The following is a 21,212-nucleotide window of genomic DNA, read 5'->3' as shown; positions in this document are numbered from 1 at the left end:
AACTGGATCATACTCCATATTTAGGCCGGCCAAAAATTTAAAGACCCGTTCCCGTGCGATGAACTTCTTGTACCCGACAGAATCAGTAGGGCAAACGGGCTTATAGTCTTCTAGGTGGTCAAGGCGTTTCCAGCCGTTGGTGAGGAAAGTGAAGTACTGAAGAACAGTCTGCTCCCCCTGAAGTGTGCTCTCAATAGAGCGACGCAACTCAAATGCCTGTGAAAAATTTCCTTTGCAGGAATAGGTAACAGCCACAACCTCCCAAATGTCCTGGGCAGTCTCCATAGACAAGTAGCCCTCACCAAGTTCTGGAACCATCGAATGGATAAGCCAACTCATAATCAACGAGTTAGTAATCTCCCATTGGTCATAACCTGAGTCAGTGGTACTAGGTGCCTGTATCCTGCCATCAACATACCCCATCTTCCCTCTGCTTTTCAAAAACAAAGTCAAACTTTGAGACCATGCTAGGTAGTTCTGACCATTAAATAGAGAGGTGGTGATTTTCAGACTAGGGTTGGAGTTCTCAGTCATGGTAGTAGGTAGAATGAGACTCTCACTTTTTGGTGTTTGAGACGAAGAGGACACACTAGTGGAATCTGTCATGGATACAATACTACCAAACCCGCAACAAACTAGTGGAAATCACAAACCCAGAAGGTGGAAGTGAGATATCAGGTACAATGACCACTATAATGACATAACAAAATTACGAAACCATTTAATTTTTTTTTATTTTTTTTTTTTGAATTAATTAATTAATTAATTTTTTTTTATTTTTTTTTATTTTTTTTTAAATTGAGTTATTTATGGATACATGTCTTTATATATATAAATATCTCTATATCAGGCTATATTTATATAAATATTAGGATATATATGTATATATATATATATATATTTATATATACCACAGTGAGATCAGAGTCTGAGGAAGACGAGTGACGAAGAAGACGAGGGACGAAATGGCTGGAGGAGATCGCCGAGATGGCTGGAGGAGATCGCCGAGATGGCTGGAGGAGATCGCCGAGCTGAGGAGCTGACGGCTGAGTGATGATCGACAGAGGAAGGCGAGGAGGTCGACTGAGGAAGACGGCTGAGGAGATCGACTGAGTTGCGGAGATCGACTGAGGAAGACGATCCACCCAGGTAAGCTTCGAACCCTAGAGTGTTGTTGGTGAAGAAGGTCTACCAACGAGGGTGAACCGAAACCCTATAGGTTCGGCTCTGATACCATGAAGCTTGAGTAACCAGCTTAGGGTATGATGAGATATCATCCCTTATTTATAAATAAAGATTAGGGTTTACAAGGTAGACAATTACAAGATGATCCCTGAGTGCATAAAAAATGATTACAGACTCTTTCGGCTAATATAATATGCTAAGTGACTTTCGGTGATTATAATATGCCAACACATTTTAACATATATTATGATTTTTTAAAGAGAAAAAAAAAATGAGAAGAAAGGTTAAAAAAATATGTTGAGTTTGACTGAATTTGATTGGATCCTATTAAAAACTCCATGATCACTAAAATAACAACAAATCATGTACACATGTTGGTTATTTTGGTATTAAACGCTATTAGAAGTTATATTATGTCATTTTCACCAAAAAGATGGAGAAAAAAAGAGTCGAAAATATGTCGGACACAATAATTTCAACAATTGCATGAATTGTAAAAAATGAATCGAATCGTGAGTCGATTGTGAATCGTGCGATTCATTAGAGATTCACTTCCAAGAATAGATTCACCCATATATTCGTATCGATTTTACAAAAATTGTAAATCGAATTGTGAATCGAATCACGAATCCTAAGATTCTGATGACGGAGTATATGTACCTCATTTTCTACACATTATTTCACACACTCACATGGGTGTGGGCCCCCATCCTTCTGAGTTTGTGTAAAAAATTGTGTAGATTATGAGGTTCCCCTAGCATTGTTGGTGTTGAATACATCTGCACACTTTGATATTTGTAAATGAAATTTGATGCTACAAGTATGGATTAATCAATCCAGTACCTGTATCATGTGGATTTGGAATTGAATACTGGACTGATTTTACTTTAAACAAATATGGAGTTAAGCCCTTGGGTTTGCATGTCAAACCTATGCTTGAATTTATGAAAATGCTAGTATATTTCTTGTTATGGAGAAGTGACCATCCATGATTGATGCCGATGCTGATAGTTTAACCTTTCTTTTAAGGGGAGAAACCAGAATCAGATAGAACATTGTTAGTAATTTTGACAATGATCTTCTGACCTGGAACCTAGTAGCCACTCACTATCAGCTATTTTATTATCTTCACGATGCCTATTAGACATACAGTCTGCATGGTTTCAGGATTCAAGGAGGGATAACATATCCATTGATTGAAGAGTTTTTAAAACCATAGTCACCTTTATACAATGTCGATATTATTTGGCAACATATACGTATTGTTTTCTGCTTCTTATGATATGGCACGATTGTTTTCTTCTTCTTGATTCTTTTTCACGAGATGGAGTGTTGGCAACATATGTATGTAATTGTTTTACAGGGTGAAATAGGCCGCAGAAGTGGAGGAGATAATGTACTTGAAAGAAAGGGTTATGCAGTTTCTGCTGGATTTTCATTGGGACTTGTTGCTTTGGGTATGATTGTCAGATACGATAAAATTTATGAAAACATTGCTTGTAGCTAACCGTGTTCTCTATGACTGAAGGTCATGGGGAAGATGCACTTGGTTTCATGAACACTCTGGTTGATCGATTGTTCCAATACATCGGAGGCAAAGAACTTCAAAATGTACATGCTCTTGCAATATTTGTTTTCTTATTGTCCCATTAAGATTCACATTATCTTGTTCTAAGATACTAAAAATGAATTTTCAAATTTCTCTAGATGACATAATCTATTCTTCTTCAGGAGAGATTCTCAGCATCAATTGATGATCGCAATCACAGTGCTGGGCAGGTCATGTAAATTTGAACCTAATGTTTGGTGCCATAATTTCACCTTGATTTTGGTGGCCACTAGTTTTCTCAAGTTGGAACATATATATTTATTTTTGTAGCCACTAGCCTACTAATGCTGTTGCAATTTGTTTTTTCTAGTCCATGTGTTTCTATCTGAATTGTTGCTACTGTTGTCATTTTTAGATGATGGATGGGACTCCAGTCAATGTTGATGTCACTGCTCCTGGAGCTATAATTGCTCTGGCTCTGATGTATTTGAAGGTAACTCTGGGAGTACAGTGAGTATTAGATATGTGACCTTTCCACAAAAGTCACCAGCTTGTCCTTCGTTTTTGGTCTTAAAGGGGTTCAATGCCATGAAGGGGATGAGAGAGTGAGCCTCTTGCAGGCCACCAGAAGCCAGCTGAGCTAGGCCTGTGGTGGTCTAGCTTGTCCAATGTTTACTTTAAAACCTTTAATTCTTGATAATTTCTTTTTAAGAATTTGCTTATTTAGCCCTGTGATGTTGCAGACTGAATCGGAGGTGATCGTGTCGAGGCTTTCTATTCCATGTACTCATTTTCAGTTGCAATATGTGAGGCCTGACTTCATAATGCTTCGTGTCATTGCACGGAATTTAATAATGTGGAGCAGGTAAGTATTATTTGCGTAAAGATAGTGTAAAAAGAAATGTATTATTGATTGATGAGTTGATTGATGTGTTACAAGATTGATAATATTCTGTATATTACAATTCCTATATATAGAGGAGAAGATGGTAGTGGAGTGTGTGATAGTGGAGGTGGTAGGTGTGGAGAAAGATAGTGGAGGTAGTAGGAGTGTGTGATAGTGGAGGTGGTAGGTGTGGAGAAAGATAGTGGAGGTAGTAGGTGAGTGGTAAATTCTGGTAAATTCTAACAGCCCCCCGCAAACTCAAGGAGGAGAGAAACTAACCAACTTGAGTTTGGAGAGAGTAACAAAACAAGAAAATACATAAAAATAAAAAAGGATAGGAGACACTGTATGGTCGTGTCAGACCGTTGGTGAAGACACTGTATGGGGTGTCATAACGTTGTAGAGGACACTGTATGGTGGTGTCAGACCGATGTAGAAGACAGTTTATGGGGTCATGTCGGACCGTTGTAGAAGACAGTTTATGGGGTCATGTCGGACCGTTTGTAGAAGACAGTTTATGAGGTCATGTCGGACCGTTGTAGAAGACAGTTTATGGGGTCATGTCGGACCGTTGTAGAAGACAATGTTGTGACAGTTTACGGAGTCTTGCTGGACCCTTGTAGAAACTAACCGGAATCTATGTCGGGACAGTTTACAGAGTCTTGTCGGACCCTTGTAGAAACTAACCGGAATCTATGTCGGGACAGTTTACAGAGTCTTGTCGGACCCATAAAGGAGCTAACCGGAATCAATGTCGGGACAGTTTACAGAGTCTTGTCGGACCCATAAAGGAGCTAACCGGAATCAATGTCGGGACAGTTTACAGAGTCTTGTCGGACCCATAAAGGAGTTAACCGGAATCAATGTCGGGACAGTTTACAGAGTCTTGTCGGACCCTTAAAAAGTCGCACCCTCAAAAGGTGTGCCCAATTTTGTCAAAAGGCGTGCCATCAAAAGGCGTGCCCAATTCATCAAAAGGCGTGCCATCAAAAGGCGTGCCATCAAAAGGCGTGTCCACTTTATCAAAAGATGTGCCATGAAAAGGCGTGCCAGTTTGTCGGACGGCAAGAGGCGCGCGATACGCGTGGCTGCCGCGGCTATTTAACCAAGACGAAGGCTGAGGCTGAGGCTGAGGCATACCATTCTGAAACCTCTGAAACCAACCCTTCGCTGAAAAACTCTGCCTCTGCGGAGAGAGAAACTGTGGAACACTTTGTTGCCATTCTGTCACCAACCCTTCCGAACATTACCAGTCTGAAATTGCTATTTCGCTGAAACACTTAGCAACCCAAAAACATGGCCTCTTCTTCCCGTCCAGTTACCCAGAACCTGCTCACGCTCTTTCCAGAACTGAACGAGCCCACAAGAGAAATAACTGGTGCGGTGGCCAGTGAACCGCAACCAAACACCTCTGGTTTTGCTCCATTGAACTTTCCGATGCGGTCGGTGGAGCAAAAAATGGCGATGCAAACTGATATTGAGGCTAATCAGTATACTCTGAAGTCATGCGTGGAAACCATGACGGCGGTCACAAATTTGTCGAACCGGCTGCAGAGTAGGACAAATGAGGTGCAGCATTTAAATTCCCAGCTGGCTCTGCTCCAACGCATGTATAAGGATGCGCGAGCAGAGATAAGCGTGCTAAGGGCAGAAAATAAGGAGCTGAAGCGGAAGGCCACCGTGATGTTCCGATTTGGAGGTCCTCCATATGCTGCAGTGGAGGAGTATGGGGGAGTGAACGTGCTCAGTGGACAAGGAAACACGGAGACCGGACTGGCACGGGACACCCAAGATAAAGGTAAGAAGAAGAGACCTGCAGTAGAATAGAGAAGGAAAAGAAAAATCCCACTGTGGGTGTGGTTGTTTTGTTTGTATTTTATTTTATTTTATGTTGTGTAAAATGATGATCGGGGTGAGGCCCGATATGAATAAAATGAGTTTGCAGTTCGTCTTCTTCCTCCGTGTTTGTTGTTGTTGTTGTTTTTTTTTTTTTTTTTTTTTATTTTATAAGAAAATAAATAAATAAATAAAGAAAATAAAAGAAAAGAAAGAAAGTGGAGCAACGGGTGAAGTGCAAAAGGTGATGATAATGTTTTGTGAGTGGAGAATAAAGAAAAGAAAAGAAAGGGATGGTGTGCTATTGCTAGTGCTGGTGGTGCTGTTTTCAAGCCCCGTGATGGTTGGGATGATTAAAAAAAGGGACCATGTGCAGAGAAGGGACCAGAGAGAGCTGAGAGAGGGAGAGACTTAGGACCCTTTTGCAGCATAGCCATAGAGATAGAAAGAGGTTGCTTTGGCAGAGATCTGTCTGGCTCTATCCACCTATCGATCCTCACAGAAAATAGAAGGATATAGATGTAGTAACCATCTCTAAGACCACCGAATTTCTCTTGCCCAGCAGTATCCCAGCAATAAAATCGGAGTTTCCCACAGTTTGTGAAGAAGTCCAAAGGGTGAACTTCGACACCAATGGTTGGTTCGTACTTCTTCTCAAATTCACCAGTGAGATGCCTCTTCACAAAAGTTGTTTTCCCAGTTCCTCCATCACCAACAATGACAAGCTTGAAGCTCGGGTAATCAACAGTCTGTTGGTTCGGCAAAGCCATTGGATTTGAATATTCTGATACAGTAGCTTGGTGTGTTGGAGACAGAGACAGAGAAAGAGAGAGAGTATTAGAAAATTTTGGGTTTGTCCGGCGGACGGCCAAGGCGAGGCTGCCGTCCGCCGGTGAAGCGGAATCACTAAATTCTCAACCTTGCTCTGATACCATGTAAAAAGAAATGTATTATTGATTGATGAGTTGATTGATGTGTTACAAGATTGATTAATTACAATTCCTATACAATCTATATATAGAAGAAAATGTGGTAGTAGGTGAAGGTAAAGATGGGAAATTCTAACAGATAGACTAGACAGTCCAATTAGTGGATACACTTTTGAGTTGCTCTCCAAGTTTATTTGGCTCAAGCTTAATATACTCGTATTATGTAGGGTTCATCCTTCTGAAGATTGGATTCAGTCTCAGATTCCTGAAATTATCCAAAATGGCGTCAAAAGGCTCGGAGATGAAATGGGTGATATTGATGAAACTGATGCTGAAGCCTTTGTTCAGGCATACGTCAATATAGTTGCTGGAGCATGTATTTCTCTTGGTAAGTGATCATTTCTACTAATTCATGAAATAATTATTTTGCTTTTCTGTTGCTTTCCTACTACTTTGTTCTGATTATTATTCAGTGGGTCTAGTTTTGGCTTCAAAATTTTGATTATAGGGTGTTTTGTTTCTCAAGTCGTTTTGTACGTTGTTAATTATATGTAGAAATTTAATGTATAAAGAGAAATAGAGAATTGTATTATTGATTGATTTATATTGATATCTATTACAATGATTCATGATTCCTATATATAGAAGAGGGTGAGTGTGTAGTAGGTAAGGAGTAGGTGAAGTGGAGGTGGTAGTGGTGTAGTGGGTTAGGTTTAGTGGAGTAGGTGAGGTGGTAGTGGTGTAATGGGTAGGTTTAGTGGAGTAGGTTTAAGTGGGTGAAGTAGGTGGAGAGTAGGTGGATTTTAACAGCCCCCCACAAACTCAAGGGAGATAGGAACTAACCAACTTGAGTTTGGAGAGAGTAGCAAAACAAGAAAATACATAAAAATAAAAGAGGATAGGAGACACTGTATGGTCGTGTCAGACCGATGGTGAAGACACTGTATGGTGGTGTCATAACGTTGTAGAGGACACTGTATGGGGGTGTCATAACGTTGTAGAGGACACTGTATGGTGGTGTCAAAACGGTGTAGAAGACAGTTTATGGGGTCATGTCGGACCGTTGTAGCATCTTTACCTTCACCTACTCCACTACACACTCCACTTCACCTACCTCTACTCCACTACACACTCCACTTCACCTAACCCACTATCACCTCCACTACACCTACTACCACATTACCTTCACCTACTCCACTACACACTCCACTTCACCTACCTCTACTCCACTACACACTCCACTTCACCTAACCCACTATCACCTCCACTACACCTACTACCACATTTTCTTCTATATATAGATTGTATAGGAATTGTAATTAATGAATCTTGTAATCTATCAATCAAAACATCAATCAATAATACATAAATTTTTTACATGGTATCAGAGCAAGGTTAAGACCTTAGTATTTCTCGCTTCACCGGCGGGCGGCAACCTCGCCTTGGCCGCCCGCCGGACCTCAACCTATTCCGCTTATTTTCTACACATACCTTGACTTCTTCAACATTTTCTTACACCCCTCCTCCTCTATGTCGGCGGCGGCACCCGCATCATTGTCTAGCCTCTATCGCCGTTCACCTCGCCTCTCACATATCCGTGGTTGTACTCTTACTCGTCGTCGTCGTTGGCGTTTCTGGCGCTGCTTTTCTGCTTGTCACTGCTGTTTTTTTTTTTTTCCCGATTTGCTCTCTCTCTCGTAGCCATGGATTTGGGTGTGGGGTGTAGAGCTGTGGCTCTGTTGTTGGTAGCCATGTTTGCTGGCTTGAAGGTTTCAATGGCAGCAGTGTACAAGGTTGGGGACTCCGCTGGTTGAACCATCATTGGGAATATTGATTACAAGGCCTGGGCTGCTTCCAAGACGTTTCATGTTGGAGATGTCATCATTTTCGAATACAATTTTCAATGTCACGTGTTGCAAGTGCCCCACAAAGAATACCAAGCCTGCAGAAGTGTAAGACAGTAACATGCATCTTCACATACAGCTTGGGTAATGTGTAACTATCAAAAGCACAAGCTTCTTGGACATCCCTCTCTCTCTCTCTCCATGGACCCAACATCATCATCATGCACCCACTCTATCTCCCTCTCTCTCATCTTTTCCCACTTTCAAACCCACTTTAATCATATCTCTCCTTTCTCTTAATTTATTTCATCAACAAATATTTTTCTCTATTTTCTTTATCCATTATTTTCTTTTATTTTATTTTTCTTATTAAACAAAACAACACCACAAAATAACACCAACAACATTCCACAACCTTGTCATTTTATTCATATCAGGGGATCAACCCCGATCACACTTTTACATCCAAAAAAAAAAAAAAAAAAAAAACCCACACAAACAAAAACAAAACTACCACACCCACAGTGGGATTTTTCTTCTCTACTCAGCCGCCGGTCTTTTCTTCTTGCCTCCGTCCTGGGTGGTCCTTGCCGGTGTTGCCTCCGTGCTTCCTAGACCACCAAGCAAGTTGCCTCCTCCCTGCTCCTCCACTGCAGCATATGGCGTCCCTCCAAATCGGAACATCACAGTGGCCTTCCGTTTCAGCTCCTTGTTTTCCGCCTTTAGCACACTTATCTCTGCTCGCGCATCCTTATACATGCGTTGGAGCAGAGCCAGTTGGGCGTTTAACTGCTGCACCTCATTTGTCCTACTCTGCAGCCGGTTCGACAAATTTGTAACCGCAGTCATGGTTTCCACACATGACTTCAATGTATACTGATTGGCCTCCACATCCGACTGCACTGCCATTCTTTTCTCCACCGACCGCATCGGAAAGTTCAACGGAGCAAACTCCGGGGCGCTTGGTTGAGGTTCCAGTGCCACCGCACCAGTTATCTCTCTTGTTGACTCGTTGAGGTCGGGAAAGAGAGTGAGCAGACCACGGGAAGATGAGGCCATGTTCTGGGTAGCTGAACGGGAAGAAGAGGCCATATTTTTTGGGTTGCTGAGTGTTTCCGAGAAGGGTTGGATTCAGAGTATTACAGACTATCTCTCGCAACAAAGTGTTCCACAGTTTCTCTCTCCGCAGAGGCAGAGTTTTTTCAGCGAAGGGTTGGTTTCAGAGGTTTCAGAATGGTATGCCTCAGCCTCAGCCTTCGTCTTGGTTAAATAGCCGAGGCAGCCACGCGTATCGCGCGCCTCTTGCCGCCCGACAAACTGGCACGCCTTTTCATGGCACATCTTTTGACAAAGTGGACACGCCTTTTGATGGCACGCCTTTTGATGGCACGCCTTTTGATGAATTGGGCACGCCTTTTGATGGCACGCCTTTTGACAAAATTGGGCACACCTTTTGAGGGTGCAACTTTTTAAGAGTCCGACAAGACTCTGTAAACTGTCCCGACATTGATTCCGGTTAGTTTTTACAAGTGTCCGACAAGACTCTGTAAACTGTCCCGACATTGATTCCGGTTAGCTCCTTTATGGGTCCGACAAGACTCTGTAAACTGTCCCGACATTGATTCCGGTTAGCTCCTTTATGGGTCCGACAAGACTCTGTAAACTGTCCCGACATTGATTCCGGTTAGTTTCTACAAGGGTCCAGCAAGACTCCGTAAACTGTCACAACATTGTCTTCTACAACGGTCCGACATGACCCCATAAACTGTCTTCTACATCGGTCTGACACCACCATACAGTGTCCTCTACAACGTTATGACACCCCATACAGTGTCTTCACCAACGGTCTGACACGACCATACAGTGTCTCCTATCCTTTTTTATTTTTATGTATTTTCTTGTTTTGTTACTCTCTCGAAACTCAAGTTGGTTAGTTTCTCTCCTCCTTGAGTTTGCGGGGGGCTGTTAGAATTTCCCATCTTTACCTTCACCTACTCCACTACACACTCCACTTCACCTACCTCTACTCCACTACACACTCCACTTCACCTAACCCACTATCACCTCCACTACACCTACTACCACATTACCTTCACCTACTCCACTACACACTCCACTTCACCTACCTCTACTCCACTACACACTCCACTTCACCTAACCCACTATCACCTCCACTACACCTACTACCACATTTTCTTCTATATATAGATTGTATAGGAATTGTAATTAATGAATCTTGTAATCTATCAATCAAAACATCAATCAATAATACATAAATTTTTTACACAATGTTGTGACAGTTGTTGTGACAGTTTACAGAGTCTTGCTGGACCCTTGTAGAAACTAACCGGAATCAATGTCGGGACAGTTTACAGAGTCTTGTCGGACCCATAAAGGAGCTAACCGGAATCAATGTCGGGACAGTTTACAGAGTCTTGTCGGACCCTTGTAGAAACTAACCGGAATCAATGTCGGGACAGTTTACAGAGTCTTGTCGGACCCTTAAAAAGTCGCACCCTCAAAAGGTGTGCCCAATCTATCAAAAGGCGTGCCATCAAAAAGGGTGCCCAATCCATAAAAAGGCGTGCCATCAAAAGGCGTGCCCAATTCATCAAAAGGTGTGCCGGACATGATGGCGAGGCACGTGGGCGCCTTGGCTTGCGTGCCCGTTTGTCGGCTGGCAAGAGGCGCGCGATGCGCGTGGCTGGCCCTGGCTATTTAAAAACAAGGTGGAGGCGAAGGCTGTGCATACGAGTCTGAAACCTCTGAACGCTCGGAGAGCTTGTCTCTGCAAAGCTTGAAACACCCGGAAACCAACCCTTCTCTGAAACACTTAGCAACTCAAAAACATGGCCTCTTCTTCCCGTCCAGTTACCCAGAACCTGCTCACGCTCTTTCCAGAACTGAACGAGCCCACAAGAGAAATAACTGGTGCGGTGGCCAGTGAACCGCAACCAAACACCTCTGGTTTTGCTCCATTGAACTTTCCGATGCGGTCGGTGGAGCAAAAAATGGCGATGCAAACTGATATTGAGGCTAATCAGTATACTCTGAAGTCATGCGTGGAAACCATGACGGCGGTCACAAATTTGTCGAACCGGCTGCAGAGTAGGACAAATGAGGTGCAGCATTTAAACTCCCAGCTGGCTCTGCTCCAACGCATGTATAAGGATGCGCGAGCAGAGATAAGTGTGCTAAAGGCGGAAAATAAGGAGCTGAAGCGGAAGGCCACCGTTATGTTCCGATTTGGAGGTCCGCCATATGCTGTAGTGGAGGAGCAGGGTGGAGTGATCGTACCCAGTAGAGTGGGAAACACGGAGGCAACACCGTCAAGGTCCGCCCAGGACGGAGGCAAGAAGAAAAGACCGGCGGAATAGGCGAAAAAGTGAGGTCGGTGGGTGGCCGTCTGCAGAAAAGAAAACAAATCTTGTGGTGTTGTGGTTTGTGTTGTTGTGGTTTTTTTTTTTTTTTTTTTGTTAAAATTGTGATCGGGGTTGATCCCTGAGATGAATAAAAGATGGTTTGGTGTGCAAAGCTATATGGTATGAATGGAATTTGAAAAAGATTAAAAAATAATGTGAAAGAAAAATAAAGAAAGAAATAATAAAAATATATTTGAAATCAAAATGAAAGATGGGGGAAATAAGGAAAGTGGTTTGGAGAAAATAAATAAAAATAATGGATTTTGAAATCAAACGGAGGAGAGAGAGGGGACAAGCCCATGTGAGAGAAAGGGGAAAAATGATAGCCGATGCACCCAAAAATAATCTAGCTGCTATCCACAGGCGCTTAGGGGAAGGAAATGGTAGCAAGAGACGGCCAACACCATATATGGCTATAGCAAAGAAATGGAGTATCAAGCTCAATGGGCTAGGATTTAGACCAGAGAGTAAAGCCACTGGTCCTGTTGAACACACACCTCCAAGGCTCAAATAATCAAAACATGCTTCACGCATTTCCTTCCTTGCTTGATCAGGAGATGCACAAAACACCTTATACAGGGCTCCAGTCATTCTTCCACCAGTTAAAGGATGACGCATGTTGAAAGCATCATCTATTAATAGTGCTCCAGGAGTAGGGTAAGGAGCAGCTGGCATACTTCTATTGGGCATTGTTCTAATACTTCCCTTATCAATTGCAGCTATAAATGAATCATGCAGCTCAGGTGGAACCTGGGGAGCCACCAGAGGGAAGCAAAGCCGAAGGCTGTAAATGCGAAAAAGGAAAAGAAGGCTCCGGCTAAGACAAAAGCTGCTGCGCCAAAAGCTAAAGCCGCTGTGAAGCCCAAGCCAGCGGCAAAGGCCAAGCCAGCTGCGAAGCCAAAAGCTGCTGTGAAACCGAAGGCTGCCGTGAAGCTGAAAGCTGCAGTGAAGCTCAAGGCTGTGGCGAAGCCCAAACCAAAGCCGAAGGCGAAGGATCCTAACAAGAGGCAAATGAGCATGGAGGAGAAGCATAGATTGAGTGTTGGGTTGCAGAGTTTGCCCCAGGAAAAGATGCCACAGTTAGTGCAGATTATGAAGAAGAGGAATTCACATTGGCCTCAAGAGAGAGGATTTAGGCAGTGATGGGAAGGTATGTGTAGAAAATAAGCGGAATAGGTTGAGGTCCGGCGGGCGGCCAAGGCGAGGTTGCCGCCCGCCGGTGAAACGAAAAATACTAAGTGCTTAACCTTGCTCTGATACCATGTAGAAATTTAATGTATAAAGAGAAATAGAGAATTGTATTATTGATTGATTTATATTGATATCTATTACAATGATTCATGATTCCTATATATAGAAGAGGGTGAGTGTGTAGTAGGTAAGGAGTAGGTGAAGTGGAGGTGGTAGTGGTGTAGTGGGTTAGGTTTAGTGGAGTAGGTGAGGTGGTAGTGGTGTAATGGGTTAGGTTTAGTGGAGTAGGTTTAAGTGGGTGAAGTAGGTGGAGAGTAGGTGGATTTTAACATTATAACTATACCAAAGTCTTAAAATTAAGCAGCACTGCAAGGAGTAAAGGTGCCTGGACAACAGAAAAATATTGCTGGAAGTGCATTGTGCCCTCTAATGTTTCAACCATTGTTTTGTGGCACATTGTTTTTTGCTGCACTTGTCTCGTCAGTTTTAAAAAGTTTAGCTCTAAGCTATCTAAACTTTTCAGTAAAATAACTTTAGAGACCTGGGTTTGAGTACCGAATTCCTGATGTTCACACCATTAACTTTGGTAGGGTTGAGATTTGCTGGTACAAAAGATGGAAATGCACACGAGTTGCTTTACAAATATGCTGTCTACTTTCTCAATGAGGTTTGGCCTTGACAGTGAAGCTGCTCACTTCATATATACCACTTAAACGAGTTATACATTCTTTGTCCATGTGTCATGCAGATAAAGCCGGTATCTGATACTAGTGGATATACCTTGCCAAAGGGACTGTCCAACTATGTTGATCGGGGCACATTGGAGACATGCCTTCACCTTATTGTTCTTTCTCTTTGTGTGGTTGGTGTAGTTGGTTATAATTATTATATCACTTTTGCACAATCTATGTATAAAAATGGTGCCCAGGTGTCTGACATTGCTTTCTGGAATGGTAGGTTATGGCTGGTTCTGGACATCTGCAGACATTAAGGTTGTTGAAATTTCTTCGCAGCCGAAATTGTGCAGATGGATATACTAATTATGGTATTCAGATGGCGGTAAGTTTCTTGAAATCTAAGCATCAGATCTCCAGTCACATGAGGCGAATTCCTTATACTCATGCACGGACACGGTCATGGCACAAACACTCCTGACATACAAAAGTCTTATGAAAATTGGACATTGATATTTCCAAGATATGGCTATTTCTATCTGCATCCCATGCTCTCTCTTTTAACTAGATCTTCACATATCTTATTTCTACTTTAAGAATGATAAAAAAAAAAAAATGTTGATATAGCCTTTATGGAGCTTAATTTAGTTGCACTTGCTAATTTTGCTTTCCTGGTTGCTGCGAGAAAGTCATATACTAACTTTCGATTCTAGTGTCCAAGTAACTAGATCTTCACATATCTTAAGATAGTTATTTGATAATATGGACACAACCAAAGAGGTATCAGACGTGTCCAATATCCAAGAAGTGTGGGTGTCTGAGATTGTTCGACATGGTCACAAACTTTTTAGAAATGTATGTAATTTTTATATCACTGTGTGGAATACAAGCCTTGTGGTGATGCAAAATCATAGAAGAGAGCTTTCTTCCTGTAGTTCACTACAATCAAATTCCTAAGTACATGGAAAAATCATAATAAGGAAGACACGAGTTTGTGGAGAACTCTCCTATTCTAAGCCTGTAAATCTTTTGATAGGAAAACAATTACAAAGTTGCTGCTTGAGCAAAACCAAACATTTAAGTTGACTAAAACTCTATATTGGGGTAGCTTCTAGAAATTAGAAGGTTTCCATATCAAATGAAGGACTTCACAGAAATCAGGAGAAATGCAACTGGGAGTGCACATATTTGGCGCACTCACAAAGAAAAAGTAGGCATCCACATTGTTGTACTCCGTTAAAAGAAGGTTTTGCCCAATCTTATGAGGCTCACATTTTAAATTGAAAGCTGTGAATTGGTGTAAAAGATCTGGTTGATGTAACTGCAAATTATCAATCTAATTTAACGAAAATGTGCAAAAATAAAGTTCATGAAAATGACATGATTACATGGGGTAGCATGACAAATGTAGGGACAGAGACAAGAAGAACAAAATTGTAGAAACTTGATCATTTTCAAAGGTGTCTACTGATCAGTAATTGAAGCAATGAAGAGAATATGGAGAGAGGGAGGGAGCGAGGGAGATGCAATCTACATGTATATGCCGTTCTTGTTTGTTATAAAAAATGGAATTTCATGTACATCTTACCGTTAAAATTAAGGTATAACCTATCGAAATTGTCTGGTTTTGAGATCTTCGTATTGGATAATATAGAGATCCTTGCATTTATTTCAGGTAAGCTTAGGTATTGGTTTTCTGTTTCTTGGGGGTGGAATGCGGACATTTTCAACTAGCAACAGTTCTATTGCAGCTTTGTTGATCACCCTTTATCCCCGCTTACCTACTGGACCAAATGATAATCAATGCCACCTTCAGGTAAAGTGCGGAGTAACGACTCTTACTTTTAGTTTTCTTTTCTTTTCTTTTCTTTTCTTTTGAGTGGAGCACAATGAAGGTAATAGGTAGGAGTGAATTGGTATGGAAGTATGTTGTGTGCCCCATTTCAGGCAGTTGCCAATGCTCTGGCTTAGTTTTTCTTTATTTTTTTGGGAAAAGCAATTATTTGGACTTTATAAGATGCAATTCTTCAACAAATCTTTTGTAGTTGGCAAGGCTTTCGTGCTAGAAGTAGCTTATAAGTCAGATGCCCATTCTCTCTCCTTATGGAATTATTTAACTTATTCAAATCTGATATAGCTAACATCTTTTTGTGCATCATATTCGAATGCTCAAACTCCTTAAAGCTGTGTCATGTTGATCGAGAAATCAGTGGATGCTTTGTTTCCTTTTGTGTTCGACTGTATGTATTACTTCTTTAGCATTTTATTACCTGAAGGAAATATGATCTCCAGGCATTTAGGCATTTGTATGTCCTTGCAACGGAAGCTCGCTGGATTCAAACGGTTGATGTAGACACTGGTCTACCAGTTTACGCCCCCCTTGAAGTTACAATTCGGGAAACTGAACATTATGCAGAGACAAGTTTTTCTGAAGTCACCCCTTGCATTCTCCCTGAACGTGCTATTGTAAGTTTTAGTGCTGCTCTTGTGCACAAATAATTTGTCTTCGATAGACTGTATATGATGTCTCTTTTCCTCATTTCATTATTCACTCCCACATGAACTGGTCTCTAGAATATGTTTACAAATTTTTTAACAGACATACAAGTGTTGCTATTGTAGTATTATGCTGAAGTAAATGGTCTTGGATAGATTCTGTAGTGTCAGACTGTCAGTGGTTGCTCATTTCCCTTATTCTCTATCTCTTGAACTGAAGTGATCTATATATCTATACATGTATGCATGCATGTATATGTACAGTGTACACCTAGGTTTATATGGATGGTTGATGAAATAAAGGTACCCATGCCCAGACAGGGAGAAACTGTCAAATGCTATATGCTGGATAATCCAATATGGAAAGTTCGCTTAACTGGAGATATCATTACGTATTAACCTCCTTAATATAATAGTTAATAAGACACCATTTTCTTAGTATAAAGCAACTTCCCCTGATTGTTCAATATGTGCTGCAGTTGAAGACTGTTCGTGTTTGTGGTCCTCGGTACTGGCCTCGAGCCATAGAGCTTACTCCTGAAGGTAGAAGAGATATCATCACTTTACACTTATTACTATATAGTACTGAAGTTTTTATGCCAATGACTAGTTTTATTCTTGTACAGAGAAACCTTGGTGGAGTTTTGGTGACAAGAATGACCCATTTAATTCAGGTGTCCTCTATATCAAACGAAAAGTTGGAGTTTGTTCATATGTGGATGATCCCACAGGATGTCAATCACTGCTGTCACGAGCAATGCACAAGGTTAGTTATGTTTTCCTTTCACACCAAAAGAACATTCAACATCATCCAAACTTTGTGTGATTTCAAAAGTTTGATGCAGGTCTTCAGCTTAACAAGTTTGAGAGCTGGTACTCCATGCAGCAATGATTGTCTTGGTGCATCCACTGTTGATCAGCTGGTCGGTACCTTCTCATCCAATCCAAGCTTAGTTGCTTTCGCCCAACTGTGCGACGACCCTTCCTGGAATAGCAGGTAAGTACAGAAACTTTGTTGCTTTTTGTAAGTGTTCATTTATCCTTTTGTTTAAGCATTTAGTGGGCCTATGATTTTGTACTTCTTTAACAGCTTCCAACATGTTTAAACTTGAGTTTACCTGGCACAATGTAGTTAGTTTAGTTTTGCATATAAGCCTGAGATGGAAGACAAGGAACAAACATACAGTGGCCAATATATGGCCCATTGACATTTTACTATAGCAGAAGGGCATGTTGTTGAACATATGTTTTATAGGTGGGTGAACTTCATCCTGCTTTTACAAAAATTATACATGATTGAATGGGGGTTTATTCGAGGGTGAGATAGTTAGGTCACAATGTAACATGAAGATCTTCCATAGCACTTCATGCTTTCAAGTTGATGTAGGCAGTCCAATGTGATCTCTTTATGGTAGTGGCTCAGGTTCTACCTAAGGTTGCATATACAAGTAATGAAATTAGCATCCTAATGCTAGTCCTAACACTAACCATGTGAAAGCTAGACTTCAAAGGATTTAGGATTTTTGTTACCTTGTACTGGTTAAATGAATGCAAATTGCCATGAGAATTGTAGTTGTAATAATAAACCTTCCATACCATCGTCATGGAAGCGCTGAAATGTGCACCACAATTTGTACCTCTCTCTCTCTCTATTGGTTGACTAGTATGATAACTGTAGTGAAGAATGTATACATCTAATGTGTAATTTTCTTAGTTGATTCTATTTGCATAAAAGAGGATGGCCAGTTCTACCTCTGTTTATACTACCCAACCATTGTCATTATTGCTGTCCCATTGCTGTGATAATTGTGATGATTATGGAAAAGTCTACTGGGGATGTCGCCATGTCATATTTTTTATTGGAAACAAAATTGGATTCTTTACTCTGTTTAAACTAAACCATTGTTGTTCGTAATTATTTTTTGCAAACATGTTTGCAGATCTGACAATAGCTTCCAAGAATTTTGCTTGCAAGTGTTATTAGAGTGTGTGAGCAAAGATAGACCGGCCCTCTTACAGGTAAGTATATTACTTGGTCAGGATAAACTATTATCTTGTTGGTATTTGTTGTTGTGACTGTTCACTAGAGTATTAATTCAAGGAGTGCTTTGGTGATAAATTTGAACTTCGTTGTGCAGGTTTATTTGTCACTATACACAACAATTGGTTCTATGAGCGATGAGGTTACTTGTGGTAGTTCCATTTTAGGTGACTCACTCTTTCTCTCCAGTTTGAAGGTTAGTTTTGTTATCCCAACACTTTCACTTAGAGATCTATCTTCTTTGAAATGCTCTCTTTTTTTGACAATTGAAACTGTTGCTAGGTTTGGTTGCTATACGAGCTATTATCATGTGACTAAACAGCTGAAATATTATTTTTCTTGATGAGAGCAGAAGTATCCAAATGGAATGCTTCCTTTATGTGCGAAGTATGAATTGTTCGATACCAATTTATTTATGTTTATGTCTATTTATTTAGATGGGTGAAAGAAAAAGAACCCCGTGACACAGGCTTAATATGATGCATTGATGTTTGGCCTGAATTAGTTAGGAGATGTTATTTTTGCTTCTCTGTAACATTGAAGGATTTGTTATGAGGAATTATGCCCATGCCCAAACTGCCTAAAGTTGCTAAGGGAGTATTTAGTCCATGTTACAAAATTTACTGTTCAGTGAAGGAAGCATGCATGAGCTTGGTGTTTTTGTTGTAGAAAATTATAAAACAAAGAAAAAATGCTCACCCAACTTGTCAATATATGCTTCATTATTGTTTGATCACCAATTGTCTCAAAAGCTTGAATTGTTAGGAAAACACTCTACATTCCTGTTTTGCATGTGGAGATATGAACAGACATAAAAAGAGAAGCAGAATGCATACGAAGAGAATTAAACTCAAGAGCTTCCCTAACCTATGCTCTAATAGAATGTTTGATCACCAATTATCCCAAAACATCTAAAAATATGAGTAGTGGTTGTCATCTGAATGCTTGAACTGATCTATTGGCTTGCTTTCCTTGACTTGCTTATTACCTGCTTTTATGACAAACTACCAATAAATTTGGTAATTTTTTTATCCCTTTCGTCTGCAGCTTGCAATAGCCTACTATGAAGCTTTGCTATGTGGGAAAATTCTAACTTCAAGAGTGGGCATTGTTCAATCTCATTTCGTGGGTTCACTCAGGAAGCGAGTGGAAGAGCTTCTGAATTGTTTTCCGGGATTGAAAAGTGATTTATGTAATTATTTGGAATCAGGGAGATGGCCAAGTGAAATTTCCGAGGAAGGGAAGGCTTCAACATTTCTTTCTTGGTATCTCCAATGGTACAGCGTACCAGCTCCAAACTTGATTAAAGCAGCAGTGGACAAAATCAAGCCCATGCACACATTCACATCAATTCCAATCTTGCATTTGTTATTCCCTAGAACTCACTTCAGTGCAGTTTGTGAGATCGATAGGTTCTTGCTCTCTTCCTAGGTCAATACTGGGCTTGCTTATATCTTACTGTTGTGCAAAAATGAAACCACTAAATAGAAAGAAAGAAGGAAATTTATTAATTATTTATTTTATATTTTGGAATCCCGCTCTCAAGTCGCAATTTTTTTGTCTACACTCCTAGAAGTCGGCATTCTTTCATCTCTTAGTATAGAGAGTTGTTTTTGGTTCAGCTAAACTCAGTAATTTCAGAAGAGCCTTTTGTATAATTTGGTAGATTGTACATGAAACCATGAAATGATTTTTGCTCATGAATGAATGAAGTTGGGGGCTTTTTCCATATTAAGCCTACCTACTAAGTTATTTTCCAAACTAAGTCTAGTTTGGCCGAAATTTTCAAAATAAGAAGCTGAAGCGTGTTTACAAAACACGCTTTCAGCATGTTTTTGGTTCAGGCACACAAAATGAATAAAATTGTAAAAGCGTGGTTACAAAACACGCTTTTAATTAAGAAAACGCTGTTCCTATTAGCGTTTTCATCTGTAAGTAAAAGCGTTATTTCTAACCACGCTTTTAATATATATTAAAATGTAATCAAAATAAAAGTCAAGTGGGGTTGTAGCTCAAATGGTAGTGCTCCAGGCTTTGCATGGGAGAGGCACGGGATTCAATCCCCCGCATCTGCAAACTCTTGTTATTTTTTAAATTCAATTCAACTCTTTCTTTTTTTTTGGTTTTTCCTTCCACTTACTCTATATTTTATATATTTATCATGTAATTTTTTTATCAAAAAAAAGTAAAACATTTGTTTGGTTAACTTAAAAAATTCTTTATAAAATACAATTTTTTTCAAAATATCAACATAATTGTTTAAAAAATATTACTATTTAGGTCTAAAAGTTCATTTTTTAGACATAGTGATGTGTCAAGAAAATTATTGGTTCAAAATTAAATATTCTTTAATTATCAAACAATTATCTTTTTGACATATCACTGAATTTATAAAGTGGGTCTACTGATGTGTCAAAAGATAATTGTTTGACAATTAAAGAATATTTAATACAATTTTTTTCAAAATGTCAACATATTTGTTTAAAAAATATTACTATTCAATTCTAAAAGTTCATTTTCTAGACATAGTGATGTGTCAAGAAAATTATTGGTTCAAAATTAAATATTCTTTAATTATCAAACAATTATATTTTTGACACATCACTGAATTTATAAAGTAGGTTCACTGGTGTGTCAAAAGATAATTGTTTGACAATTAAAGAATATTTAATTTTGAACCAATAATTTTCTTGATACATCACTAGGTCTAGAAAATGAACTTTTAGACCTGAATAGTAATATTTTTTAAACAATTATTTTGATATTTTAAAAAAAATTGTGTTTTATAGAGAATTTTTTTAGTTAACCAAACAAATGTCAGAAAGTTCTCTATAAAATACAATTTTTTTTTAATAGTAATATGTTAGAAAGTTTTCTATAAAATACAAATTTTGTTGAATAGTAATATTTTATTTAGTTAACTAAAAAAATTCTCTATAAAATACAAATTTTTTCAAAATGTCAACATAATTGTTTAAAAAATATTACTATTCAGGTCTAAAAGTTCATTTTTCTAGACCTAGTCATGTGTCAAGAAAATTATTGGTTTAAAATTAAATATTCTTTAATTGTCAAACAATTATCTTTTGACGCATTAGTGGCTTTATAAATTCAGTGATGTGTTAAAAAGATAATTGTTTGATAATTAAAGAATATTTA

General features: G+C 39.7%; 1 protein-coding gene and 1 long non-coding RNA gene across 7 annotated transcripts in view; both read left to right on the top strand.

The window, feature by feature from the left end:
* The window catches only part of EMB2771 (E3 ubiquitin ligase), an 86,283-nt gene extending 66,697 nt beyond the window's left edge, over positions 1 to 19,586 (top strand). For 5 of the 6 annotated variants that reach the window (XM_082888523.1, XM_082888521.1, XM_082888522.1 and 2 more), the window contains 17 exons: positions 2,549 to 2,642; positions 2,714 to 2,796; positions 2,917 to 2,964; positions 3,150 to 3,227; positions 3,478 to 3,599; positions 6,613 to 6,773; positions 13,433 to 13,509; positions 13,591 to 13,704; positions 13,800 to 13,901; positions 15,192 to 15,332; positions 15,809 to 15,982; positions 16,492 to 16,555; positions 16,639 to 16,778; positions 16,858 to 17,009; positions 17,953 to 18,031; positions 18,151 to 18,249; positions 19,101 to 19,586. In XM_082888523.1, coding sequence (XP_082744649.1) covers positions 2,549 to 2,642; positions 2,714 to 2,796; positions 2,917 to 2,964; positions 3,150 to 3,227; positions 3,478 to 3,599; positions 6,613 to 6,773; positions 13,433 to 13,509; positions 13,591 to 13,704; positions 13,800 to 13,901; positions 15,192 to 15,332; positions 15,809 to 15,982; positions 16,492 to 16,555; positions 16,639 to 16,778; positions 16,858 to 17,009; positions 17,953 to 18,031; positions 18,151 to 18,249; positions 19,101 to 19,484 — 2,112 coding nt within the window. In that variant the 3' untranslated portion in view covers positions 19,485 to 19,586. Of the gene's footprint in view, positions 1 to 2,548; positions 2,643 to 2,713; positions 2,797 to 2,916; positions 2,965 to 3,149; positions 3,228 to 3,477; positions 3,600 to 6,612; positions 6,774 to 13,432; positions 13,510 to 13,590; positions 13,705 to 13,799; positions 13,902 to 15,191; positions 15,333 to 15,808; positions 15,983 to 16,491; positions 16,556 to 16,638; positions 16,779 to 16,857; positions 17,010 to 17,952; positions 18,032 to 18,150; positions 18,250 to 18,335; positions 18,441 to 19,100 lie in introns of all 6 variants that reach the window. The other variant, XR_014340922.1, reaches the window with a different exon arrangement.
* Positions 3,984 to 4,331, top strand: LOC145799012 (uncharacterized). Its single transcript, XR_014340927.1, has 2 exons — positions 3,984 to 4,106; positions 4,143 to 4,331. It is a non-coding gene; the product is annotated as an uncharacterized LOC145799012 (long non-coding RNA).
* Positions 19,587 to 21,212: the final 1,626 nt, after the last annotated feature.

The sequence above is a fragment of the Camellia sinensis genome, chromosome 9 (genome assembly GCF_055761805.1).
Source record: "Camellia sinensis isolate YWXY chromosome 9, ASM5576180v1, whole genome shotgun sequence".
Lineage (NCBI taxonomy): Eukaryota > Viridiplantae > Streptophyta > Magnoliopsida > Ericales > Theaceae > Camellia > Camellia sinensis.
This window is presented reverse-complemented; position numbering and strand designations above follow the sequence as displayed.